General features: G+C 43.1%; 1 protein-coding gene across 2 annotated transcripts in view; it reads left to right on the top strand.

Annotated features, from left to right (window-relative positions):
- The window catches only part of LOC147008690 (cell adhesion molecule 3-like), a 58485-nt gene that overhangs the window by 3542 nt on the left and 27935 nt on the right, over positions 1-27008 (top strand). For both annotated transcript variants that reach the window (XM_085863469.1, XM_085863468.1), the window contains exons 2-8: positions 7046-7195; positions 17143-17298; positions 22053-22190; positions 22302-22448; positions 22553-22640; positions 23346-23515; positions 23627-23659. In XM_085863469.1, coding sequence (XP_085719595.1) covers positions 7046-7195; positions 17143-17298; positions 22053-22190; positions 22302-22448; positions 22553-22640; positions 23346-23515; positions 23627-23659 — 882 coding nt within the window. The remainder of the gene's footprint in view (positions 1-7045; positions 7196-17142; positions 17299-22052; positions 22191-22301; positions 22449-22552; positions 22641-23345; positions 23516-23626; positions 23660-27008) is intronic.

Here is a 27008-nt window from a genome sequence, read left to right on the forward strand (position 1 = left end):
TTTTCGATGGAGTCTGTTAATTCCTGATACGTGAAACACCCTGCGGCCGATGCCTCCATAAAACACTTTTTGGAATGCTGGTCGCATTTTCCATGCAATTATCATGTAACTTTGTCTAAAAATTCTCCATGCGTAGGTGCTCGTATGTTGAAAGTTTTGCACCAATCGTTCGAGCGGTTGTGGAGAAAACGAATTGAAAAGCGAATGAAGATGAAAAAGTGAGAACGGAAGAAAAGAAAAAGTGAGGACCTCAGCTGATGTTCCGCATGGTCAAGGATGCTTGTGGGAGCCTATTACTAGTATTAATGTACCTGGAAACTAGTTTATTATTGGTAAAAAAAAAATTTCCTTCCTTGGCACACCTGAGCGAGGGACTACATACAAAGCCTTCATCCACAGCCTGATGGAGTGCTGCCCTCCCCTCTGGATTGGTGCTCCTGCCTCTCACCTTTCTCAGGTTCACGCTGTGGAAACGAAGGCATTTCGGATCATTTGTATCTCCCACGGTGAGGCTGAGTCTTTGGGTCTCTCGCTCTCTCACCGCAGGCAGGTCAGTGGTCTTTCTGTCTTCTACCATCTCCTCTCCAGCCTCACCCCCTGCTCTGTTTGTGATCTGTTCCCCCCCTTTATTTCCGCAGGGCACGCAAGGTCCGACAGCAAACCCCTTCTGGTAAAACTACCAAAATCAAGAACCACTGCTCACCTTCACTCTTTCATTCCTCTTTTTTTTCCCCACCTTTGGAACAAACTCCCACACTCTCTTTAAAATCCCATTCTTCCCTCCAAATCTTCAAAACAGCTGTTCACCACCATCTCTTATCTTCCCCCATCCAAATCCTCGATCTTTTCTACCCCCGTTAATCCACCCCAAGCCCACCTCCTTCAAATTCCCTGTTTTCCTTCCTGAAAGTCCCTGCAATGTTCATCTTGTATACCCTGTGTTCCCCACCCCATCCCTCTCCCTTTCACAGATCTCCAAATATCTCTGTTCCACACTTTTATGCTTCCTTCTCCTGCTCCCCTTGTTTATATTGTTACGAATTTGGGAATTCGATTGTACACAACATACAGGTTCCTTCAGTCAGCTATGTCGATAAGTGCTTGTTCGCTAGATAGCTCACCTTCCATTGTTTAAATGTTCAGAAATCGATTAGATGCGCTGCGGATCGATTTAATAGTTAGGGAACGAACAATGGAGACATCCCTCCACCTCTTCTGTGAAGAGGAAGAACCACTCTGCCGTCCCGTGATTCATGATGTCAACAACTCCCTCCCACCCGTGGCTGAGCGGGGGATGGAGCACGAGGGGTTTGAGTCATGAGTCATGACGGGAGCGGGGGAAGGGCGGGAGAAGGATAAGAGGAGATCTTTTCTTTTGTTCGTGGGCAGAGTTGGAGAAGGGAGTTGAGGGGAGTCGTTGAGCAGACCTTCGGGTCCTGTTTGGCTTGGGTTAGGGTTGAGGCCTTCGGAAGCTTTTTGCTTCGGCTGGCTCAGTGAGCTTCAGCTGAGGTCTGGCTCGGGAGGAGGCTTTTTGGAGGGGTTTTGCTTTGATGGTTCCGTGAGCTTCGACTTCTGTTTGGCTCGGGAGAGCTTTTTGCTTTGAGCTGCTTTGCTTGGAAGGCAGTTAAGCCGGTCGCTCGGCTCGAGCTGTGAGTGGTGGCTTGTTATTCTTGGTTCGTGGAGTTCTTTGTTCTCCATTTTGGTTCCCGGCTTGGTGTGACTCATCGACCTCTTCGTGGAGGTGGTTCCTCGGGGAAACGACGCATCGAAGGGAAGGATCGGCGCCTCGTCTCACTAGCACGTGTTGAGAAGCGCGGGAGGATTCGCGGGAGCTCGGGAAGGATCGCAGCTCACGGCGATTGGATCCAGCTCGCTCTCGCTGGAGCTCGGGTCCGAACAACTTGAAGACCACACGAGGTGGAGAGGTTTGAGATAGGTTCTGGGTTTCAGCTCACCTGTCCTCCGATCTGGAGCTCGTTATTAAAGGCCTCTGCCACCATTTCTTGGGGGTGTGTGTGTGTGCGTACCTGTGTCTGTGGGCCCGTCAAATAAGTAGAAACTGCTGTTAAGTGCAAGTGACTGTACATAATAAGTAGACGGTTGTAGTTCTTTTGTCGTGCTTTTGTTGCTTGTATAATTCCATACGTGTTTTGCCTTGTTTAATTGCATAAGTGCTTTATTATAATAAATGTCCTTGTGTGAATGTAAGCCTGTTCGTTGCGTCCATTCCCTCATTGAACTGCCCCATCTTGCACTCGGAATATAGTTGGTTTTTAAATAGCCGGTAAAGTGATCGGGTCCAACGGGACTGCGCGATAATACCCCGCTCGGTTATCCCAAAATGAAGCGAGCTGCTTAAGCGGCTCGTTTCCAAGCGGTCCCGTTGAGGTACAATCTCTCGGTAACCGACCCGCGCGAATAATTAGGTAAATCGAAGATTTGGCGATCGGACCCTGTAGCGCGGGTAGAGTGCGGACAAGGTTGTGGTGTGGTTAAAAACACACCCGTGGCTGGTTTCCGGCGTTGATCCGGAAAGCCGAGACTGGATTGTCCGTTCGGTGGGCGAAGCGACCGCTATTGGTAAGACGCGGTCGTTCGCACGCCGACGGGCGGGAAATCTACAACAATATGTTGTGTGTTTTCGCTCTCATACAATTTTATATATTTAATTAAATAAGTAATTCAGATCTCGTGGCTAAATCTTGTACCAAGAAGCTGGGCTTGTGCTACAACCAAAACAAAACTCGTCCTCTGGTAAAGGAGCACTATGGTTCAGGATATTTTCCGTGCTTGTCTTCCTTCTTGCGAGATAATAATAATAATTGTTTCAAGGTGTTGATTGTCCCGTTGTGGAAAATCAAACGACACTGACGTTATCGTACGATGCGGACCCAGTGTAAAATGTGATTGATATTTGCATCATCTTGGAAATAATTTTTAGGAGAAGTTTTGTTTCCCTTTCAACTCCTTCCACCCAGAGCACTAGTTATGAAAATTGCTTGTCAGTCTGAGGGAGGCCGATATCTAGACTGCGAGCTGTTTTCTACGCTCCAGAGATGATTCTGTTGTTGAGTTGCTCTTGCAGGTATGCTTTCGCCATTTCACATACGTATTGTTTCTCCTTCACGAGGCGTTCCAGCTCGCTGATATTGTGTGTATGGGCAGGCAAGGTGTGTGAACGTTGGTTTACAAGGAAAGTTGGACACAGGAGGAGACCACCATGCTTGTGCTTTATCCATACCCCAATAATTGTGCACCCCTCCTTCCTAATTCCATATCTAGGTGATGCATGCCGCCATCGCCGGGCACCGAAAAGAGGGAGTGCTCAGTTTTCACTCTGTTTGTTATTTGCAAAATCGAAGATTTTTCAAGTATATTGGTCAGTCGATTTTGTTATTGGGTCGTCAATCCAGTCGGAAAAAAAAAAATTCCCCCAAATTTTTTTTTTTAATTTGTTCTACCATTATTATCAGTATTTCCGTCGATATGTTGGATAGTCGATCCAGTCGAAAAAGTTATTATATATTTTTTTTATTTTGAAATTTGTTTTAAAATTATTAGTTTTTCCGTCTATGGTTGTCTGTCTGTCCCTCTGTTCGGTCCAGTGCTCCGTTAATACAATGGCGATTTCGATGAAACTTGGTTGGAAGGTTCATACCATGACCTAGTTGTGTGCAAATGAGAACCGTTGCTATGGACACCACCGTTGCCTAGCAACGGGACTTTGAAATTTTTGAAAAATCATTAAAAAAAAATTTTTTTAAAATCTGGCCACAAGCGACTGTGGGCAGTGCATTCAGACATATTGTCAAAATTTCCAGCCGGATCCTATGAAAACTGTCGGAGAAGATAAACTTTGAATGAACCCTGGTCGAAAACAATAAAAAAACGAAGTTCGTTATATCTCAGAGACTATGAGTCAGATATACATGAAACTGGTATGGTAGGTTCATGGTATGTCCTAGTTATGTGTGAGAAAGAACCGTTGCTATGGACCCCTCCATTGCCTAGCAACGGCCGAAAAACCTCTAAATGTGGGGGGTATTTTAACGAAAAAACAATCTTCAGCATTAAAATCATTAATTTTATTGTGCTTAATCCTCAGGTCATTCCCCATTGAACGGGCCCATCGCGTCAGGTTCTATTGGGTAGTCGACTACCCATGTCCGCCTACCGGCTTGTCTGTCTGTCTGTTTGTTTGTCAATCGCCTACAGGTCACAATTTTAAACCGATCTTCACGAAACTTCACCACATGGCAGTTTGTCATAAGCGAGAAGCCTAGTGTTTTTGAGGACAAAAGGTTAAATGGTCAACATAGGCCCAAGGTCAACAACTAAGGTGGTATTTCCAAAATCCTCAATTTGCATCTGATTTGGCTTGAAATTTGAAGAGTATTTTCTTTCAGGTCACTGAACTCAACCAGCCAATTATTTTTGAGGTCAACAAGGACCAAAAGGTCAACATGATCCCAAGATCAACAACTAAGGTGGTATTTCTAAAATCCTCAATTTTCTTCCGATTGACTTGGAATTTGAAGAGGATGTATATTTCAGGTCACTGAATTTAACGAGCCAATTATTTTTGAGATCAACATGCAAAAAAAGGTCAACATAGTCCCAAGGTCAACAACCAAGTTGGTATTTATAAAGTCCTCAATTCTCATCTGATTACTCTGCACGACGTCGTCTTCTTGTTTGATTGTTCGTCCGGGCGATATCTCAGCCATCCTTTAATCTCGGAAGCTGAAATTTTGGGACAAAAGTGAAGATGTGCTTTGGCAAAAATGGTATTTTTATTTTTGATTAATCAATTACTTGATTAATTACTTCATTCTTATTGATCTACTAATTACTTCTTTATTTTATTTCTCATCCTCACAATATTTGAGGCACCTTTTAAGCTTGGAAGCTGATATTTGGACATGACGCTGACCAAGTGATTTGGCTATAAAGAGTATCTTTGATTTACTGATTAATCAATTAATTATTTTCTTTCTTGATGTCCGGGCGATATCTCAGCCATCTTTTGAGCTCAGAAGCTGAAATTTCGGCCAAAAGTGAAGATGTGCTTTGGCGAAAAATGTATTTTTTTATTTTTTGATTAAACTAATTGATTAATTAAGTAATTATTATCGAATTATTAATGACTTATTTATTTTATTTTTCATCCTGGCAATATCTCGGGCACCCTTTCAGCAAGGAAGCTGATATTTGGACATGGCAGTGACCAAGTGATTTGTCTATAAAGGGTATTTTTGATTGATTGATTAATCGATTAATTCTTCATTTTTCAATTACTTAATTTTCAAAGAGTTACAGACTCAGATGAAAAAGTGGTGGTTTTGGTGTGCTATTCGGCAATTGATTGAGAAATTAATTATTTTATGATTATTATTTATTTCTTTTAATTATGCAATTAATCAAATATCGTATACCGCTCCCTCCCAATTCCGACTCCATGTGTTGCAAGGCAGCATCACTGGGCACCGAAGGCGCCCCGGCGATGTCACGTGCCAGAGGATTTGTTATTTATTTATTTATTTGGCATGGGGGCGGTGTACTTTGAATGTACCGCCACTTGTTTGTTTTCTTGTTTGTTTGTCCGGGCGATATCTCGGCCATCCTTCGAACTAGGAAGCTGAAATTTGGGGACAAAAGTGAAGATGTGCTTTGCCAAAAATGGTATTTTTTTGATTAATCAATTAATCGATTAATTACTATCAATTTATTAATTACTTATTTATTTACTTTCTCATTTGGGCAATATCTCAGGCACCTTTTGAACTAGGAAGCTGATATTTGGATATGACAGTGACGAAGTGATGTGATTATAAAGTGTATTTTCGATTTATTGATTAATCAATTATTAATTTTTCGATTAATTGCTTAATTTTCAAAAAGTTACAGATTTGGATGGAACTGTGGTGGTTTAGGTATGCCATTCGGCAATTGATTGAGAAATTAATTATTTAATGAATTTTATATATTTATTTATTTTAATTATGCAATTAGTCAGTCAATTATTGTACACCGCTCCCTCCCAATTCCGACTCCATGTGCTGCTAGGCGCGGCGCCTCGACGGTATCGTGCACTGGAGGATTTGTTATTTATTTATTTGGCAATGGGGGCGGTGTACTTTGAATGTACTGCTACTTGTTTAATCTCAGTTTATTCTTTATTGATGGACAATGATACAAACCCAACCTTTACCATAGCAGAGGGTAGGGATGGGTGGGGGGGATCTGATTTGGCCTGACCTGACCTGACAATAAGTCATCTATGAGTAGAATTTGAATCAACAGTCTCAAGATGTTTGGTTCCAAAATTATTTTGTTTTTTAACACCAAGACTGTTGGTCCATTGCCTTCATGAGTAAAAATATTGATTATGAGATTAGTGTAATTAGGGATGCAGTTCGTGCAAGCAACCCCACACCTTATGTCCAAAGACTGCATGACATCACAAACCTGACGAGGAATAGGCACGGTCGCTGTACCTATAACATCGCCGTACCATGTAAGAACATGTTTTGGTAATCAAGCTGTCAAACTTACTCATTTGCCCAAGTCCTGCTGGACTTCAATCCTTCATCAAGCCTTCTTTTTCTATTTCAGTCGTAACCTTGTATAAAAATCTAAAGAAGTAAACAAATTGATGTAATGACTTAGAACCTTCACTCTTTGAACCCTCAGCTCCTTGGACTTTCGGCTCCCCCACCCTGGGCTCCCTGGAGGGAAATCCGCCCGCTCGGGTATATGGAGGTTTGATTAGCGGGCGGTAAAATGGCCGCTAGGGTTCAAATGGAGAAATTGCTCTGATACGAAGCAGCCTGAAGTCCTGATGTCCACGTGCATCGTGTAAAGTGCCTTTTGAATGGATTACGTGGCAGATATATTTGTGCTTTAGAAATGCTGTTAATCATTATCATTTGTTAAAGTGGATGTTTTGGGAATATCTCATTCCATGGTGATCATGATCAACTGTACAAAAGATAATTTTATGTGCGAAGTAAAAGGTGCTGCCGTCCGTCTCCTCGCCTTTCAGAGGATGAGTCGTTAATCGTGAAAGGTGGTTCTGCGATCGTTGGAGGAAAGATTCAGCTGGATTGTTGGAGCAAAGCACCGCAGAATACAGTGAGAATACTGACATGGCAGAATCAAGCAAAGCAAGTTCTCTTTTTCAACAACAAGACAGGTGAGTGAGTGGAAGCAATCTGTGAAATGAATACATTATATGCAGTAGGAATAATTCGAGAAGTATTACAAACCTTTTATGACATACGAGCAAATACAACCCATTGCTTCGCTGATGGGAATACAGGAGGGAGAGGTGGGGGTGGGATAGGAAGGAGGGAATGAGGGAGGGGAAGCGATGAAGGGGAAGCGATGAAGGGGGGCGGGGAGAGTGACGCTTCACCACATGTTGCTATATACTCCTGGGAGGTTGAGGGAAGGGGTGTTCTGGACTTGCATTTGGTAGTGGGACTTGAAGGGAAGAGTAGGGGGGGTGGGTGTCCTGTCTGCTGGCATGAGTACATTCAAACATGATAGCAAAACCACCCGTCGCATTCAAAAAGCACGCACCGTTTTTAAAGAGAATATAACTTGGCCTTCCTTTGAGGTATGTGACTCGAACTACGGCTGCCTCCCTGTTTACCTGCTCTGGAACTGTATCTCTCCGAGGGTGTCACAAACTGGACAAATGAACACCCCTCCAGCAGCCAGACCCATCACCAAGCCCAGCCCCGCAGTCCAAACTCCGAAACCCGGTTCAGGCCAGGAGACCATAGAGCCCATCGCTCCCTAGCTGCAATGCTGATAAATTATTGGAGATGCCAGTTTTTTGTGCCTTTACTTGATTTCAGCACATGTTTTACAAGCAAAATGTGATAAGCCTCAGAATCTCTCAACCTGAGCAGAATCCCAAAATTTAAACCGTGGAATCGAGCCCAGTAGCAGCCCCGACTGCCAAAAAACTGCCCACACACCCAACCCGCACACTCCCCAACACTCTAGGCTCAAATCACAACACAACCACCTGTGGGAACTTGTCATAACCACCCATTTTTTATCACTTTATGAAAGTTGGAAGAGGGATGAGAGAGGGAAGAGGGGTAGGGGGGAATGAGGACAAATTAAGAGATGGATGGATGGAGGGAAGAAATAAAGGGATGGATGAATGGATGAAAAGTGGATTCATAGCAAGTTCCACAGTTGTTCATGAACACATGACACTCCAATCTCAGAGGGAACACAAAGTGTAAGAAATGAGTTCCCACCTGCTGTTCGTTTGGTCTGCCATTACATTCCCTGCAGCATCTGCAATGAGCTTGGGTTTTGGAAACTACTCTCCCCTAATAAACTCTAAAGTACTCCACTAGGGGGAGCGTCTCCAGGCTGTGCTCAGCATTATGACCGCTCCGAGATGACGGTTACATTTTAAACTTTTATCAGATTTCACTAAGACAATGGAACACATCCTTACATATGGACTGTACTTCATTTACATCATCACCTAACATTGTCCTGAATGTTAAGGCGTAATTTTATTTTCAAAAACGACAATAGCTGTGCTGTTATTTACCCAACCATCTACTATCTCGCCATGGCTTACAAACATCAATCAGATGTTTGTAAGCCATGGCGAGATAGTAGAGGGTTGGGTAAATAACAGCACAGCTATCTATCCATCCCTTCTATCTATCCCTGCCTCCATTTCTTCCCTCCTTCCATTTATCTATCACTTCCATGCAGCCTTCCCTCCATCCATCTGTTGGTAAGGAATGGCAGGCTTGGCACCACATGACGCCACGGGGCTCAACAACGGAAAGTGGAGTCTGAACTGTGTATGTCGTCGATGTATTTTTGATTTTGTTTTCCAGAGGGACAGTGCAGGAACTTTCGGTGTGTATAGCCATGACTTGCAAACTAACGTCCAAGCAGAAAGTAGAGCGCTCACCAAGTTGCTTAAGCACTCGAGCAAGAACTCCAACAAAACGGTAAAGGAACGGCAGGCTTCGCAAGAGATTAGCGATCGCCGATCGGTCATATTAAACACCATGCACCCAGAGACGCCCGGAGTGTCAAGCAATGTCCGAATTGGAAAAATGATTTTTTTTTCCTTGGCAGTCGGAACTGCTTCTGAGGTCAATTCTGCAGTTTAAATTTTGATATTCGGCTCAGGTTAAGAGATTCTAGAGGTTATCGCAAGTGTGGAAATGAAATTGAGGCATGAGTACCGGCGTCTCCGTGCGTTTATAAGCGTTGGATGTATACAGCGATTTCGTAGGTATGAAGTTGAGGCATTCGATATGAATGAGGAAAGTGAAAAAAAAGAAAGAATTGTGAGCGCTTTATCGTTAAACTGTTGTGACCTGTTCCAAGTCAAGGCATTGTCGAGCAGGCCGAACAAAATGGCGAATTAAGACCCCAGCGAGCTGGCTGACCAAAGACGACGCCTTGATAAACTATAATGAAATAAGGCCGTGAATTATCTTCAAAAGGGGTGTTTAAATGAACCCAAACGCCCAATTTTCTTTCACGTGCTTCCTTGGAGTACCATTAAAGCCGTGGGGCGAGGGCACCCAAAAGTCCTCTATTTCTTGAGCATTGTGACCACCATCTGGAGACCACTAGAAATTCTGCATATATGGACAGAAAAATATACTTTACTACCATCCAGTCGTCGGTGCCGAAAGTTGAACAATTTGCTTTGGGGGAATTTACTTTCACTTGTGTTTCTGCACGGAAAATGTCACCATCCATCGTCGTGGAATATTGTCTTTCACGTGATGCGGACTGACAATGTATGGGGCAAGGTTTCCAGTGAACCCCCCCTTTGAAAAGTTGATTTGTTTCATTGTTTTCTCCATCGTTTTGTTGTCGTTATATATTCTAAATTTGCACCAATAATCAGATCGTTCTACTCTTGTGTTATTTCTGCTGTTTACCTCCCCATCGCTTCTAAGATATTTAGCTTGATAATGGTTACCGCATTTGAAGAATCGAGAGGACGGCTGAGATGTTAAGATGAACAACTTGACTGGAGGAAGAGGAACTATTTAGAGTGGAATGTCAAGCAGGATGAAATTTAAATGAGAGAAAAGCTTGATGCTCCCTGACTGAAAGATAACATCAAATTTAAAATTATAATTTTAACACTGTAATTGTAAATGATCATGATTGTATATTATACTTTACATACAGTAAGTTCATCTTTGAGACCGAAGTTGTGAATATTTTTGTAAGATAATTCATTTCTTGCAAAGCGCACATAAACCCAGCTCATTGAACCTCACTTGTGGATGTACTGTTTGTCCATAGAAATATTAGTACAAAAAAAAAAAAGTTCAACATGGTCTTGGAATCTATGAAATCACCGATTTTCTTGATAGGGCGACTCCACACGCACGTTGAAGGAATATTACAGATCATAATAAGACTTTGTTCTTACAGACTCAACAATTAGAGAGATACATGTACCAGTTCGGTAATTTATGAAAAGACCAACAAACTTTCATATGTATGTGTAAATGTTCTCAACATCCTTCCATAACTTCAGTCTTAAGCCATCATCATCATATCTTCATTCCAGAATGTAATGCTTTTTTTTTTTTTGCAAGTCTTAATCTGACCTTGAATTTGTTGGAATGCATATGTAATTGTGGTATTTCTTTAAAAAAAAAAAGTCATGCTTTCCATCAAGTCATACAGTTATAAGGAAACGCAAGACGTGGAGAGCAATCATGATCACCGAAACATCATCAGAATTATCTGAGTCTTCTTCAAACTCATCTGCAGCATTTTCAGTTGGAATTGAATTTTTTCGATCGATACATTTGCACAGATCCGTGCATGGTATATTGTGGGGTCTACATGAGCAACGACCTTTCCCTTTCCCATGGGACTCTTCACAACTGGTCTTCTTCCAACCACAGTGTGTTAGCTCCGACAGAGCGTTTGCAGGTGGGAGATCACCCAATGCAATTTCCAAGTCGGCGTCGTTGATGATGTTCCACTCATGACCCTGTGGACTAGGGATAGCAGGAAACCGTTCCAGCCACCTTGTGTGGATTGCTGCCTGGTAGCTGGCTCTCATGATGTGTTCTTGCAAAGGGTCACTGGTAGGAGGAATGTTTGCCTCAGCTTTGGTAGTCAGCTCAAACGGGTTGTGTCGAGCTGTGTTCACTTCACACCAGCCTTGGTCATACAACCTGCACACAAATCTTTCCATTGCAACAATCAAACTCGTTTCCAAAGTAAATGAACTCCCAAGCTTCTTGAAGGCTTCTTGGAAGCCAGCACATTCAAGCATCAGTTTCATTTCCTTCTGAGATTTCCTGGATAAAGAGCTCACAGAATTGCATCCTGTAAAGCAGTGAAGGCCGATGAGGGCATCATTCACACTCTGCCCAAGATGATTGTGTGCTTGTTGTTTCCCTTGCCAGTGTGGGAAAAAAGTACTTGTATGGCCCCTATTCAGCCTCCCTACATCCGATATCCAGCCATGTGGCAAAAGAGATTGACGACGTTGATAGTTGCTGGAGGATGATCCAGAACTGCAGGGTCCACCAGAATGCTCAGTTCCTCAATATCAAACACAAGCTTGTTGTAGCAACTCTGAAGTTGCAGCTTAAATCCAGGAGAATGGTACCATCCCAGCTGAGGCTGGATGTTGGCAAGCTCAAGGAAGAGAGGGTCGCTGAGGAGTTTGTCAACATGCTGAGTGGAGATTTGGGGGGTCTGGGTGCTTTTATGGGATGCTGAAACATTGTGGAGTGCCTTCAAGACCACCTTCTTTGATGTTGCCAGGGGTTGTCTTGGAACTCACCGCAGGGCAAAGAAAAATTTTGTGTCTCAAGGGACACTGGATACCATTGAGCAGAGTCGCAGGGACAGGCTGAATGGCAGGGCTGAGCTGTTCAGGAAGCTGAGGCACAACACTGTACGTCCACTCAGGGTGGTGAAGAAGTCCTATATGTGAGGAATCTGTGAGGGGGTAGAGGATCACCTGTAGTCAAGTGATTCTCATCCTTCTTACAGCAGACTTTGTGCATTGCATTCCGCCAAGCCCCTCCCTCAGTGTACTGCGGTTAGAGCAGAGGGTGGTAGGCTCTTGACAGAGGAGTCCGAAGTGAAGGCCCGCTGGGCCGGTTACTTTGAGCGGCTGCACCAGGCAGATCCACCAGCTGTCAAGTGTGATATCAGGGGTGTTGCTATCCCTATTGCTGACTCTTCAGGCAACTGTGGTCCACACAGACTGTGGTGTGGAAACACAGACTGTGGTGAACCGGTTGAAACGGGGTAAAGCTCCAGGGATCTGTGGCATCCATGCCGAACTTCTCAAGGCTGGTGGAAATGCTGCACACGTGTCGTTGCATGCAGTTTTGTGCTCTGCCTGGAACACAGGCATCATCCCAACTGACTGGAAGAGGGGCCTTGTTGTCCCTCTCTGGAAAGGGAAGGGTGATCGCCAAGACTGCAACAACTACCGAGGGGTGACGCTGCTCTCAGTGCCGGGCAAGGTCTTTGCTCGGATAATTCTTGATAGGTTTCACCACCATCCGCTTGAGCACCAGCGTCCAGAGCAGTCAGGCTTTACACCAAAGAGTTCAACGATTGACCGTGTCCTTGCTCTTCGTGTCCTCACCAACCGCAGATGAGAGTTTCGGCAGGGGCTGCTTGCAGCCTATGTTGAACTCTCTAAAGCGTTCGATTCAGTGAATCGGGATGTCCTCTGGAGGATTCTTGGTCTTCATAGGGTACCACCAAAACTGATCGATCTGATGTCTGAACTATACTCTAGTACTGAGAGTGCTGTGAGATGTGGTGATACCATCTCTGACTTATTTCCAGGTGTTACTGGAGGTGGTCAGGGGTGTGTACTGCCCCCCACACTTTTCAGCACTTGTATGGACTGGATTCTAGGGAGGATGTCGGAGAGATCAAGTTGCGGTGCATCGTTTGGGAATGTCAAGATCTCTGACCTTGATTTTGCAGATGATGCAGTCATCTTTGTGGAGACTCTAGAAATCCTTTTGGGAGCCCTCGAGGTGCTGAATGAGGAGTCGAAGCTGCTGGGATTACGGGTTTCCTGGGTCAAAACTAAGATCCAGGCTTTCGGTGACATCTTGGATGGTGCTATCTTGTCTGTACCTGTTTGTGGTGAGGATATTGAGGTCGTGGAGAGATTCACTTACCTTGGCAGTTATAATCATGTCTCTGCTGGCTGTGAGCCAGAGGTCAACAGACATCTGGATCGGGCCTGGGGAGTCAGTGATTCACTGGATAATGGGGTGTGGTGCTGCCAGTACCTGTGCGGGAGGATAAAAGTCCGAGTCTTCAGGTCCTTGGTGCTTCTTGTCTTGCTCTATGGATGTGAGACTTGGATTCTGACCAGGGATCTGAGATGGAGACTTAAATCCTTTGGTCCCAAGTCTCTTCGGAGAATCCTTGGCTATCGCTGGTCGGATTTTGTGTCCAATGAGCGGATTGGCCAGGCACCTTCTTAGGGGATGGCCAGATGGAGGCCTTTGGAGTACCAGCGGAAAGTGGACGCAGCGACACGCTGCTCCGGTGCATGCTCCCATACTTGACCTGACCTGACCTACATTACCAACTCCTTACAATAATGCCTCTGAGAAAAAAAAAAAATGAACTTCAGTCTTGGTGAAATAAACACAAATTGTGCTATGATATTGTTTCATATATAACATGCAAAATTATGCTGGTTGCCATTGCCTTCCCAGCAGTCGTCTGGAGCAGTTCAAGGTGCCAGGGAATCCCCTACTCTTGGCGAAAGACATCGAGGGATCTTTAATGTTCACCAACTGATGTTGGTAGACAGGATGTCCAGTTTTACATCCATCGGAGGGACGGCACACACATTGATGAATCACCCTGCCTGTGAAACATCAAGGTGGCAGTTTATAGCTAGGTCAGGATTCAAACCCAGTCTTAGATACAAGTGTGTGTTCCTCCAAGTAATACGAGCTGGTCAATAACCTATATAAACCTATCTGGCATAATCATGGTTCACATCCCACACCTTCGACATAACAATTAACACGTAGCAATTAATTTAATCAGGCATGCAGAACACATGCAGACTTGAATAGGCCGTGTACAAAGGAAATGTGCACCTTTGGGGCCTGGGTCGCGACGCAGCCACCAAACTCCCACAATCACCTAATGAGTCGAGTCCATGCGTTGTCCTTCACAACGTTGTCCTTCCAACTCCTTCACCCAGTTGTCCCATGCAGACATTATTGTTCCTGTTAAAGTAGACATTTTATCTCCACGAGCAGCCATCTTACTTTCCAGCCGGTCTTTGAGCTCTTTCCAAAGAATGACATATGACTTGAACTTCCTGAAACTTTTGTCGCTGAACAAACTAACTTTGCTTTGGGTATTAACAATATGCAATATGCATGCAACAAACTCGTGACGAATGTTCGACGGAAACACCAGCGTCAGACGACACGTAGGCCGCCATGTTCGCTGCAGTTCTCCTTTTTGAAACAAAGCACGTGATTGGCCGCGGGTTTCTGTGGCACGCCAATCGCAAATTGTACGTACACAGTGATTGGATGAAATGTGAAAAAGCAATTCTCAATTTTTGTGAAGTTTTTTTTTTTTTTCTCCTTGATGTACAACTTTTGTGCTTGCCGAAGTTCACTTGTGTGTTCAAATGGTTTTACACAAGAATGTGTCAAAAAATTCAAGTCGTTTCCACACCGGGGTCACAAAAGGAAACAATTTTGGGGTTCGCATCGCAGCCCACTGGGTGTGGATGCCAAGTTTGGGGCCGCTTGGTTTCATGGTTTTGGAGTCGTGGAGGTCAAACACTGACATGCTTATTATTATTATTATTAAAAATTTATACAGGGCAGCACCTCCATCTTGTACAGGCTGAATGGTAATGTGGAGTTAAAATGTTTATTGACAACAAGTTTACAATCGACTCCAGTATTTTGAAGAACAATTTGAATGAGATGCCCATTATTATTAAAAGTTTTTCCCCTCTTTTGTTGGGTCGCCGAAATAAGTGACCCTTATTGTCAGTAATTCTGTCTCTTTGTTCGTTTGTCATCAGCATAATTGGTAGTAAACGTGGGCGGATTTTGACTAAACTCGGTTGGTAGGTACATCTTATGACCTAGTGCTTTGGAAGTTGTGATGGTTGCTAGAGACACTTTGGTTCCCTAGAAACCGAAAAACCTTCAAAATCTGAACCGTTCACGCAAAATCAATTCCGAAAGCCATTATCCCACGTAGGGTTATGAAATTTGGCACGGATGATCTCCAGGTGATGCTCTATCAAATATATTCCGGTTTTTGTGATATATTGAATTCTTTACCCGCAGCACCCCCTTCAATTAGGGTATGCGTGAAAATTGGCAAAAATTGAAGGCCCCCTAGCGACCAGGTGAGTACATCGATACGAATGAAACTTTGCAGGTTCATGGTACTCAATGAGTACTACAACTTTGCCTTAGGACATATTGACCGATTTCGCTTAGGTCAGGGGTCAAAGGTCAATTAGTGCAAAAATCGATAATATGCGAGAGCTGGAGGTGCCTTCGCGCCAAATGCTACTCCTCCTAGGGTTATGGTCGGATGGTCATGAAAATTCACACGAATCGTCTGGAATACATTGTGCACAAACAATCGAGCCGGATTTTCGATTTAGATCTTTGTTCACCCACAGCACCCCCTCGAACTTTGGGGATTTCAAACCGCATTTTCGGTACTTTTCATTCAAATGGATACCGAGTAGTTATCAGTAGATGGAACTGGATGAGATTTGATATGCATCATCTTAAGGTGATTCCCCATCCGCATTTGACATCCATTTTGCTCTATATCTTATAGTTTCCATGTTCGGCGACCCATCGCCGCCTACCGGCTTGTTTATCTATTTATTATTATTATTATTATTATTATTATTATTATTATTATATTTTGTTCAAAAATAATATTCGTATTCAGAGCATCATCCTGGTGTTTGCTTGATGGTTGAGGTGGTGGGCTTGGATTCCAAGGGTCCTGAGTTCAAATCCTGCTTGGCTGTTGAATTAATACCAGGTGGGGTTGACTCAGCCTGTCATCCTTCCGAGGTCGGCAAAATGTGTACCAGCTTGCTGGGATGTCCTGGTGTGTGCCCCGGTTTAGAATAGGTACACCATATCCCTGCGTGTCGTCAGAGGTGACTAAATAAAAGGGTTGGCGTCAGGAAGGGCATCTGGCCATAAAAAATTGCCTCAAAAAGGGAATCATGATAGAAGATTGTCATGGGACCCACAAGGCTAACCCCTTCTCCAGCAGGAAAAGTGTGTGTGTGTGTGTGTGTGTGTGTGTGTGTGTGTGTGTGTGTGTGTGTGTGTGTAGCATAACTGTTTTGACACTTTGTACGAGTGTAGACAAAGGAAAGGCAGGATATCTCAGGCTTCAGAGGTAGTGCACTCACCTTTGACCTGTATGCTTTGGGTTCTATTTATGGGCCCACTATAAACTGCCACCATGGTTCTTTTTCAGGGTGTGCATCGATTGTATCATTGAGTATATCCTTTGGGGCGGGGACATTTTAAGCCTGCTGTCCTATCTCCTAGCATTGGCATGTTCACATTAAATATCCCATAGCACTTTCCAAAACGAGTAGGCCAAAGCGGCCCAGTCAAGAGTAGGAATTTAAAATTTTGGCAGTACCATCACCCCAGGAGTGTAATTTTTTCTGAAAGGCATTCTGGTATATTTGGAGCCTTTCCACAAAATGGACATTGGGAAAACAAAGCCTTGTATCGGTTTGCAAGTGACTGTGAGACCTGAATCCTACCATACGGTATAACTTCTGACTCAATGGGTCAGTGTACCGCATGATACCAAAACCCTACCTGCAGAATACCAAGATGATATTTTGCACTCGAATCATATTCTGTCGGGAAGGCAAAGTGGACTCGATAATTTAAAGACAAGTGTGCGACCTCCTGATTTATTGCGTAAAGCCGTCGGACAAAAATGAGCAAAGGTGACTCGATGAAAGGAATGCCAGGAGAGAATAAAATGAGGGAGGTGTCGGATCAGCAAAAAACAAATGAGATGATTATTTTCTGCTGTTTTAACCTCACCCCTATCATCCCTCAGTGACACAGGATTCACGATTTAAATTGGTGTCATGGCAGTCACATCGATCCATCATTTCAATTCAAAAACTCAAAGCAGAGGATCATGGGAATTACACCTGTATAGATTACAAGAGTCAACCTCCTCTCATCCGTTCTGCAAGTGTCAATGTTTGGGGTAAGAATGCCTTGACACACACACATACACGTGTGGATACTTTGAGACCTGGGAGGGCTCCGTTGCACCTTCTGAAACCCACATACGGAGAAGACAACCTACGACACACACACACACACACTGGCTACACCATACTTGTACTTCATTTGCAGTCCCTATATGGCAACATGCTGTCATTGAAAAGTCACCCAGACCCATGATATTGTTATGGATCTGGTCTGGGGATAAAATGGGGGATACATTCGACTAGTTACCTTCATATTAAGTGTGTTGTAATTCTGGCAAATGATAAAACGTGTGGAGCATGTGTTTCAGAAGATCGAGTCCCCCACCCAAGTATCTACACCCCATCTCCCCACGCCTCCCGACATTATTGAGCCTTTCCCGACATTTATCTTCTGGACAGGTTCGAATCGTCTTCATGGACAGGTTTGGGTGTGTGGCAACGATGAATTTATTCCATCTTTGTGAAGATCTGGATGCTAGAATTTTTAAAGCGATTCTTCGCCATCCCCCCCCCTCCCCCCTGACAGGTGTGTGACAAGGACATTGAGAGATAAGGCCAAAAACGATATCGAGGGAGTCTTTGACTTATGAACACCTGGACTTACGAACCATCCCCAATAATATTTAGATTTATTTTATTTTGATGTCCGAGATGTGATGACCGTTTGCTCGTACTTACGAATTGATCGTGGGCGAAGCAACTCAGGACTTGTTGAATGGGAGGACCGTGAATCTTTCTTTCGTGAGATGTTAAAGAGGGAGCGTCGCATGGTCTGCAGTATCCAGTGTACGGTACGGGTACCACACAGCAATGTACGGTTTGCAGCTCTTTTCTTTATTGGTTCACGAGTCAGTAAGTGACCACTATATTTGTTAATGGTTCACAAGTCAGTAAGTGACCACTATATTCGTTATTGGTTCACGAGTCAGTAAGTGACCACTATATTCGTTATTGGTTCACGAGTCAATAAGTGACCACTATATTCGTTATTGGTTCACGAGTCAGTAAGTGACCACTATATTCGTTAATGGTTCACGAGTCAGTAAGTGACCACTATATTTGTTATTGGTTCATGAGTCAGTAAGTGACCACTATATTCGTTATTGGTTCACGAGTTAGTAAGTGACCACTATATTTGTTATTGGTTCACGAGTCAGTAAGTGACCACTATATTCGTTAATGGTTCACGAGTCAGTAAGTGACCACTATATTTGTTATTGGTTCACGAGTCAGTAAGTGACCACTATATTCGTTAATGGTTCACGAGTCAGTAAGTGACCACTATATTCGTTATTGGTTCACGAGTCAGTAAGTGACCACTATATTCGTTATAGGTGTGTCTGTCTGTCTTTGTCTGTCCTGAGCATAGCTTCGTGGGTTTTGATCCAATCTTGATAAAATTAGGGTGGGAGGTTTGCATCATGATCTAGTTGTGTTTTCCGGAGAATGGGCGTGCTGCCCCCATTATGGGTGGAGCCACGCCCAAAAAACATGTGTTTTTAGGGGGTAGCCGATTTCAAGTTACATCTTCTCCGAGGGGGTTTGTCGAATCTGGCAGGGGTTTCTGTATTTGGTTAGACAATGGCACCTGCATAGCCCCACAGAGATAGATTTTTCATTTTTGTCCCAAGGTCAAGGTCACAAGGTCACAAACTTAGAAAATGTCAAAAAAATCAGTAAATTGGGCATCAAGCTCGTCGGGTTTTCAACTGTTTCGAATGAAAGTTGGTATGCAAGTAGTGCTCTTCGAGCACTACAACTTTCATCATTTACGTTTTTCCTGATTCCCGCCAGTTTGCCCGTGGCGTCCCCTCGAAGGTCAAAAAATAAAAAAGGCGAACCGTGTACATTGCTCGTGAACCATCGCCGTCTCCAGACTTGTGCATATTTATTGCATTCATCGTGCCATGCATTTTCCCGTTTAGTGACGACGGACCCTAATCCTGGCTGATAGATGTTGCAGTGATATTCCTGCAACGAAGAAACACAGAGCCTTCACATTGGCGATGAAACTGGACATGATAAAACATTCTGATAAAGTTGAAATTTCCTCTCAAATTGATCGTTTGTTCGACCTGAATTGTTCGAAGATCGTAACAGCTGTTATTAAGAACAAGATAATCTGACTAACTTACTGTACTTTATTTTACAATACGTTTTATTTATTGCAGTTGGAGCGGAGTCGGAGTCGGAGGTGGGGGGGGGTGGATATTATTTACTATCATTTTTTGCAAATGTGTAATATTTTAGCTTATGTGTTAAATAGGCTCTCTCGGCTTGGTTGTGGAACTGAAACACTTTATCACAGAGTCGATGAGAAATCGAGTTCTGATTTTAAGAACGATTGTTCGGAATGCAACCCGTTCGTAAGTTGAGGACTCCCTGTATCGCACGATATTTCAAAACTTGGTGGATGAGTTGGGTCGGTGACGAGAGCAAGCCGATTTAGAATTTGGTGTGTGACAAGGATGAATAGTCCGGATCTGCATCCAGACCATCAGTGGGACACAAAATGTAAACTGTCCAGCCTGGCGGAGGTATGCGTCCCACTGAGTGCCGTCGTTCTAGTTAACCTCCGCCATCTTCGAAGATGGATGGAGGTTACTGTTTTCACCCCTTTCTGTTTGTTTGTTTGTTTTGTTTGTGAACAGTATTATGGAAAAAACTCGACGGATTTCGACGAAACTTGGTGGGGGGGGGGGGGGTTAGGTATGGTCCAAGGATCATGCCATTAAATTTTGGATTTGCCCCCCCCCAAAAAAAGTTAGAGAAAAAAAAATTTTTTTTGCATTTCTACATATTTTAAGTGATTTCCAACCTCCCCCGCTCCCCCCCAAAAAAATTGTTAGAGAAAAAATATTTCTTGCAACTTTTTTTTTTAACAAAATTTCGATTTTTTTTTTTTTTTTTTTTTTTTGCATTTCTACATGTTTTAAGTGATTTCCAACCCCCCCAAAAATATATTTTTTGCATTTCTACATGTTTTAAGTGATTTCCAACCCCCCCCCCCAAAAAAAATTGTTAGAGAAAAAGATTTTTTTTTTTGCATTTCTACATGTTTTAAGTGATTTCCAACCCCCCCCCCCAAAAAAAGAAATTGTTAGAGAAAAAAATAATTCTTACAACTTTTTTTTTTAAATTTCGATTTCTTTATTTTTGCATTTCTACATATTTTAAGTGATTTCCAACCTCCCCTGCCCCCCCAAAAAATTGTTAGAGAAAAAATATTTCTTGCAACTTTTTTTTAAACAAAATTTCGATTTCTTTTTTTTGCATTTCTACATGTTTTAAGTGATTTCCAACCCCCCCGCCCCAAAAATTGTTAGAGAAAAAGATTTTTTTTTTGCATTTCTACATGTTTTAAGTGATTTCCAACCCCCCCCAAAAAAAATTGAGAGAAAAATTTTTTTTTGCATTTCTACATATTTTAAGTGATTTCCAACCTCCCCCCCTCAAAAAAAAATTGTTAGAGAAAAAAATATTTCTTACAACTTTTTTTTAAACAAAATTTCGATTTCTTTTCTTTTGCATTTCTACAAATTTTAAGTGATTTCCAACCTCCCCCGCCCCCCCCCCCCAAAAAAAATTGTTAGAGAAAAAATATTTCTTGCAACTTTTTTTTAAACAAAATTTCGATTTCTTTTTTTTGCATTTCTACATGTTTTAAGTGATTTCCAACTCCCCCCCCCCAAAGATTTTTTTTTTGCATTTCTACATGTTTTAAGTGATTTCCAACCCCCCCCAAAAAAATTTAGAGAAAATTTTTTTTGCATTTCTACATATTTTAAGTGATTTCCAACCCCCCCCCAAAAAATTGTTAGAGAAAAAGATTTTTTTTTTGCATTTCTACATGTTTTAAGTGATTTCCATCCCCCCCCCCCAAAAAAAAATTTAGAGAGAAAATTTTTTTTTTTGCATTTCTACATATTTTAAGTGATTTCCAACCTCTCCCCCCCAAAAAAAATTGTTAGAGAAAAAAATATTTCTTACAACTTTTTTTTTAAACAATTTCGATTTCTTTTTTTTGCATTTCTACATGTTTTAAGTGATTTCCAACCCCCCCCCCCCCAAAAAAAAAATGTTGGAGAAAAGAACTATAACTCTGTCAGCACTGTTGACATCATATTTAATGAATAAGATATAAGGTTCACTTAAGTGACCCAGCAGTATTGGCGGCGGAGGTTTTGCACTCTCCCGAGTGCTCCCCTCCAGTTACAAATGAAATTGTTTTGTTGTATTCTTAAGTAACAGGTTTTGGTGGTGGAAGGGCACCAGTGTGTCCCTCTCGAATGTGCTGAGTTCCTCGGCACAGTTCCCATACATGTTGACAAATCTTGTGTTTTATTTGTAGCTGGATCCTGTCCTGTATGTTTCTGATGCAGCAAGCTTCAAGTACTGGCGTTGCAGGTCCTTGAGAGATGACGAGCACCACGCCGTTGCTTCATTTACGAATGCACTTTTGCCATTGATGTGATGCTATTCCGAAATTGCAAGCTTTATTGCTCTATCGTTTCTTCAAGATCCGAGTGTTTGAATCGCTGAACACATGGTTACCATTTGTGATTCAATTGGCAAATGTGTTTCATTCACGTATGCCTCGTATAAATGTGGAGGCTGGCTCTTGTTTAAAGATCAAAAAGAAAACTCTTACCTTGTTCTTTATCCAACCCTTTGTTTTTTTTCCCCCCATCGACCTTTCCTATGTTCCACATCTGCTCCAAACTCTCATCGTCTAACACTTGAAAAGTACCTCCAAGCCAACCAGTTGTGAGTGGCCCTGAGAAGCCAATCAGGGAAAACGAATCGATGGAACTTTTGTGCACCAGCAAACCAGGCCGTCCAGCCGCAACAATATATTGGATAAATGATGAGCGACAGCTTCGAAGTGAGCTATTCATTTCCCTGGTAGTTTACGTTGGATCTTGTTAGTATGTGATGGTTGCCATAACATCTCATTTCCTTATTTTGGTTTCCATTTCCTTGCTCCCATCTCCAGATGAGACGACCCACGTATATATGAATGGCATGGTCGGCAGCAGTGTCAGGATCCTGGTCGATCGTCGGGATGATGGACGTCACGCAACATGTGTTGTGAATCACATCACCGGTGTGCTGCGGACAAACTGGACTTTGTTAGTTGAGTGTAAGTGTGATGTCTGACATCATGACTCATTCACTGCAATACAGCTTGAACTGTTCAGTGATTATAAATACAGAACCTTTCATCTTTTTGACTCCAATTTCCAGATCCTCCAGAGCTAGAGATCTCGAAGGTAGACGGCTCGTCTGAGGGAGAGGAGCTGAAGTATGAATGCAGAGCAAAGGGACGGCCAAGGTTAGAGGGGAATTTATGAGCACGAGCAGAGTTTGTTTGTGTGGGTGGGTTTGGGAGAGAAAGACATGGCAATAAATGAGTGCAATTATGAACTGGACAAGAGGAATTGTGGGACGATGTAGCAATGAATGTGTCGGTGATACAAGAACGAGTCAGTGTCTCGGATTGATGAGTAGTAAGAGTCTCAAGGATAAATGGAACGAGGGACAGATAAGTGTGCAAAGCACTGCGGGAATAAGTTTGTCGTGTTTTAAGTGAGGGAGAAAATTAAAATCAAAAGAGTGTGAGTGTGTGAGTGTGTGTAATATATATATATATATATATATATATACATATATATATATATATATATATATATATATATATATATATATATATATATATATATATATATATATATATATATACATATATACATATATATATATATACATATATATATATATACATATATACATATATATATATATACATATATATATATATATATATATACATATATATATATATACATATATACATATATATATATATATATACATATATACATATATATATATATATATATATATATATATATATATATATATATATATATATATATATATATATATATATATATATATATATATATATATATATATACACATATATATATATATATAATTTAGTTCACCATGTATTCCACCCCTCACCTCACCCCAGGCCATCTCCTCCACGGTGGTTTCGTGATGATAAATCTTTTTCCAATTTTTCAACAATGTCCAACTACCTGGTCTTGTCAAATCTGTCCATGTCCAACACTGGGCTTTATGTCTGTATCTCTCGGAATGGACTTGGAGAAACCAGAGCCACTCTGAACGTTTCTGCTTCTGGTAAGTTAGATGAGTGGTCGACCATCGTGCGAGATGGACAGCGGGCCGCCGCAGACCGGAGATAATGCCACCCTGCCTTGAACCTGTGTTTTTTTTTCTTTCTACTTTCAGACTTTCCAAGGGTGGTTGAAACAACTTCAGAAGGTAAGCATATCAAGGAGGGAAACGAAATGCCAATGTAAAATTGATTTGAGTTTTTAAATTGAAATGAAAGATTGATTATGTGGGAGCAATTTTGTTTCCCCAAGTTTCCTTGAAGGTTTGATCGTTACATAAGGGCCAACCGCATATTACACATGCAGTGTGTGGTTGGGGGGAGCTGGGGGTGGAGGGATTTGAAAAATGTCATTTTTGTGTGACAGTCACATGTTTCTGATATTACTGTTTGATGGTGTGTACAATGTTTGTAATGTTTTACTGTTCGGTATAAACTGTAGAGCATTTGATAAGCTTCTCAATTCTAACATTAGTTTTAATTAGGTAAGTTCATTGATTTGGGAGAAAGGACTTTATAGTTAATTCCATGAATATTATTGAGAAGTGAAGTTGCAGAATTTACAAAAAATAATCGTTTACAGGTTTGCCACTATAGAAGGGAGATGGGAGGATCTGCTGTTGCACTATATGGGGTGGGGTGGGGGGGGGATGTTGGGGGAGAAGATGAAAGGGGGGAGGGAGAAGGTGAGGATATGCTGAACAATCCTGGCCCCTCCCCCCTCTCCACAATACACCACCCCACAAACATCCACCAAGTGCTATGCCATGTACGAACAAACCCATTCCATCTGCTCCACGAAGAGAAGAGGCTTATACACTCCAATGTCATGGAACCCTCTCTTTACATCTTTCTGGATGTTATAAGAGAACCACCTCAACGCCGTAGATTCTGGCATATCACTCGGGCTGACTGGCAGGGTCTCCGAGCAACCATCAAACTTTTAGACTGGTGTCCCATCACTCCTTTCTTCACCATCAACTCATCCTGGGAATTCTTTCAAAGAAACTTACGCTCTCTCATGCACATATTTATCCCCTATCGTCTTCAGTTGTCAAGAAACAACTTGCCTTTGCCTCATGGAAAGCAAAGCCAACTGAGTGTAATCTCAGTTCCTTCCATAAAGCTCAGAACAAGTGTGTATCTACCCTCAGGAGAGCCAGAAAACATCTTTCTCATCTCAAGTCTGAACTCTCAAACCTCTCTCCCTCCTCCAAATCCTGGTGGCATCTAATCAAATCTGTTTCTGGTGTATGTTCCCCCTCCATCCCCTCCCTTAACTCAAATGGCCGCACTGCTGATACCGCACATGAAAAGGCTGAATGCCTAAACTCGGTGTTTGCATCTAAATATTGTGTCCGAAACCAATCACTTTCTGTACCCACCTTACCCAGTCGCACCCAACTGTCCCTGGATTCTGTCCTTTTCCTCTGACAACGTGGAGAGCTTGCTATTATACCTCAACTCAGATTCTGCAACCTGTCCAGACGGCATCAGCCCACGTGTCCTAAAAACCTGCTCCTCTGCTCTTGCTCACCCTCTCTCTGTTCTATTCACCCTCTCATTTGCTCAAGTTCATCTGCCATCTGCTTGGAAATCAGCAAACATTACCGCTCTGCATAAAAAGGTGCAAAAACAGATCCTTGCAACTACAGACCAATCAGCCTTCTCCCAATCATCAGTAAGGTTATGGAATCCATCATCACTTCAGACATTAAATCCTTCCTCTTCTCCAATGGCTTGATTTCCGATCATCAATTTGGTTTCAGACCAGGTCACTCTACCCTGGATATTCTGCTTCTGCTCTCCCAACAATGGATGGAGGTACTCAATGTCGGACATGAAATCAAAGCCGTATCCCTGGACATATCACGTGCTTTTGACACAGTCTGGCACCCTGCCCTACTCACCAAACTCTCTTCCAATGGTATCCAAGGACATCTCCACTCATAGCCTGGTGTTGGCCCAGTGGTTGCGGTGGCGGCTTGGGATCCTAGTGTCCTGAGTTCAAGCCCCGTCGGCCGCTGAATTGATACACCAGGGGGTTGACTCAGCCTGTCATCCTTCCGAGGTTGGCGAAATGAGTACCAGTTCCAGTGTGTGTACTGGTAGAGGGGCACTGCATCAGCGACACAGTCACGTTTCAAGAAATGATAGCTACCCTGGCAGCTAAGCTGCCATACGACCACCACCATCTCCACTCGTGGCTCGCAGACATCCTCACCTGTCGCAGCCAACGTGTGGCCCTAAATCGAGTTCTCTCATCCCCTCTTCCTGTCCAGGCTGGAGTTCCTCAAGGCAGCATTCCAGGCCCTCTTCCTTCTTTGGTTTACATCCACGATCTCTCCGACTCTCTGGAAAATCCTCTTTATCTCTTTGCTGATGACTCCACCCTCTGCCATATCATCTGTCATCCCACAGACTGGCAAGCAGCAGCTTCTTCACTCATTGCAGATCTGGGTAAAATCACAAACTGGTCCAACACGTGGAACATGTCTTTCAATGCAGACAAATCTCACACTCTCACTGTCTCTCTGAAAGGACCATTTGGAACCCCAACCCCCCCCCCCCATATACTTTCTCAACAATCCTCTGGAAGAAGTCCTTTCTTTCAAGCTTCTGGGTCTCACTAGCTGCCATGATCTTTCCTGGGAAAGCCACATTTCCAACCTGGCCGCCAAAGCCAGTTGCCAACTGGGAATCCTCCACCGTGCAAAGTCCTTCCTCTGCCCACCTGAGCTCCTGACCACTTGCAAAGCTTTCATCCACAGCCTGATGGAGTACTGCTCTCCCCTCTGGGCTGGTGCTCCTGCCTCCCACCTTTCTCGGCTTTACGCTGTGCAAACCAAGGCATTTCGGATCATTGGCATCTCCCGTGGTAAGGCTGAGTCTTTGGGCCTCTCGCTCTCTCACCACAGGCAGGTCGGTGGTCTTTGTGTCTTCCACCGTCTCCTCTCCGATCTCTCCCCCCCCCTGCTCTGTCTGCGATATGCCTCCCCCCCCCATATTTCCGCAGGGCGCTCAAGGTCCGCCAGCAACCACCCTCTGGTAAAACTACCAAAACCATGAATCACTGCTCACCTTCACTCTTTCATTCCTCTTTTTTTCCCCACCTTTGAAATAAACTCCCACACTGTTTTCAATCTCAATCTTCCCCCCAGGCCTTCAAAACAGCCATTCACCACCTCCTCTTATCTTCCCCCAGCCAAAACCTCGATCTTTTCTTCGCCCGTGAATCTCTCCCTCTCTGCTGTTCCTTTTGCCCTGTTTCATCCTGATCCGTTTAGTGTACCAGTACTAGCTCTTCCACGAGCCTTGACTATGTATACAAAAAAACTGTAGGTTCATATTCAGATTTGTGGTCAAAATATAACATTCAGTTGAAGTCAAGTTGTTCCTCGACCATAAACTGACGTCTCTCGACAGACAGGACAGACAGACAGAGTGAACCAAATGCTTAACTCTGCTTTTCACTTTGCTCACGCAGGTTAATAAAAT

The sequence above is a fragment of the Eptatretus burgeri genome, chromosome 18 (assembly GCF_056783735.1).
Source record: "Eptatretus burgeri isolate ZD-2024b chromosome 18, Ebu_testis_v1, whole genome shotgun sequence".
NCBI classification, from domain to species: Eukaryota; Metazoa; Chordata; class Myxini; order Myxiniformes; family Myxinidae; genus Eptatretus; species Eptatretus burgeri.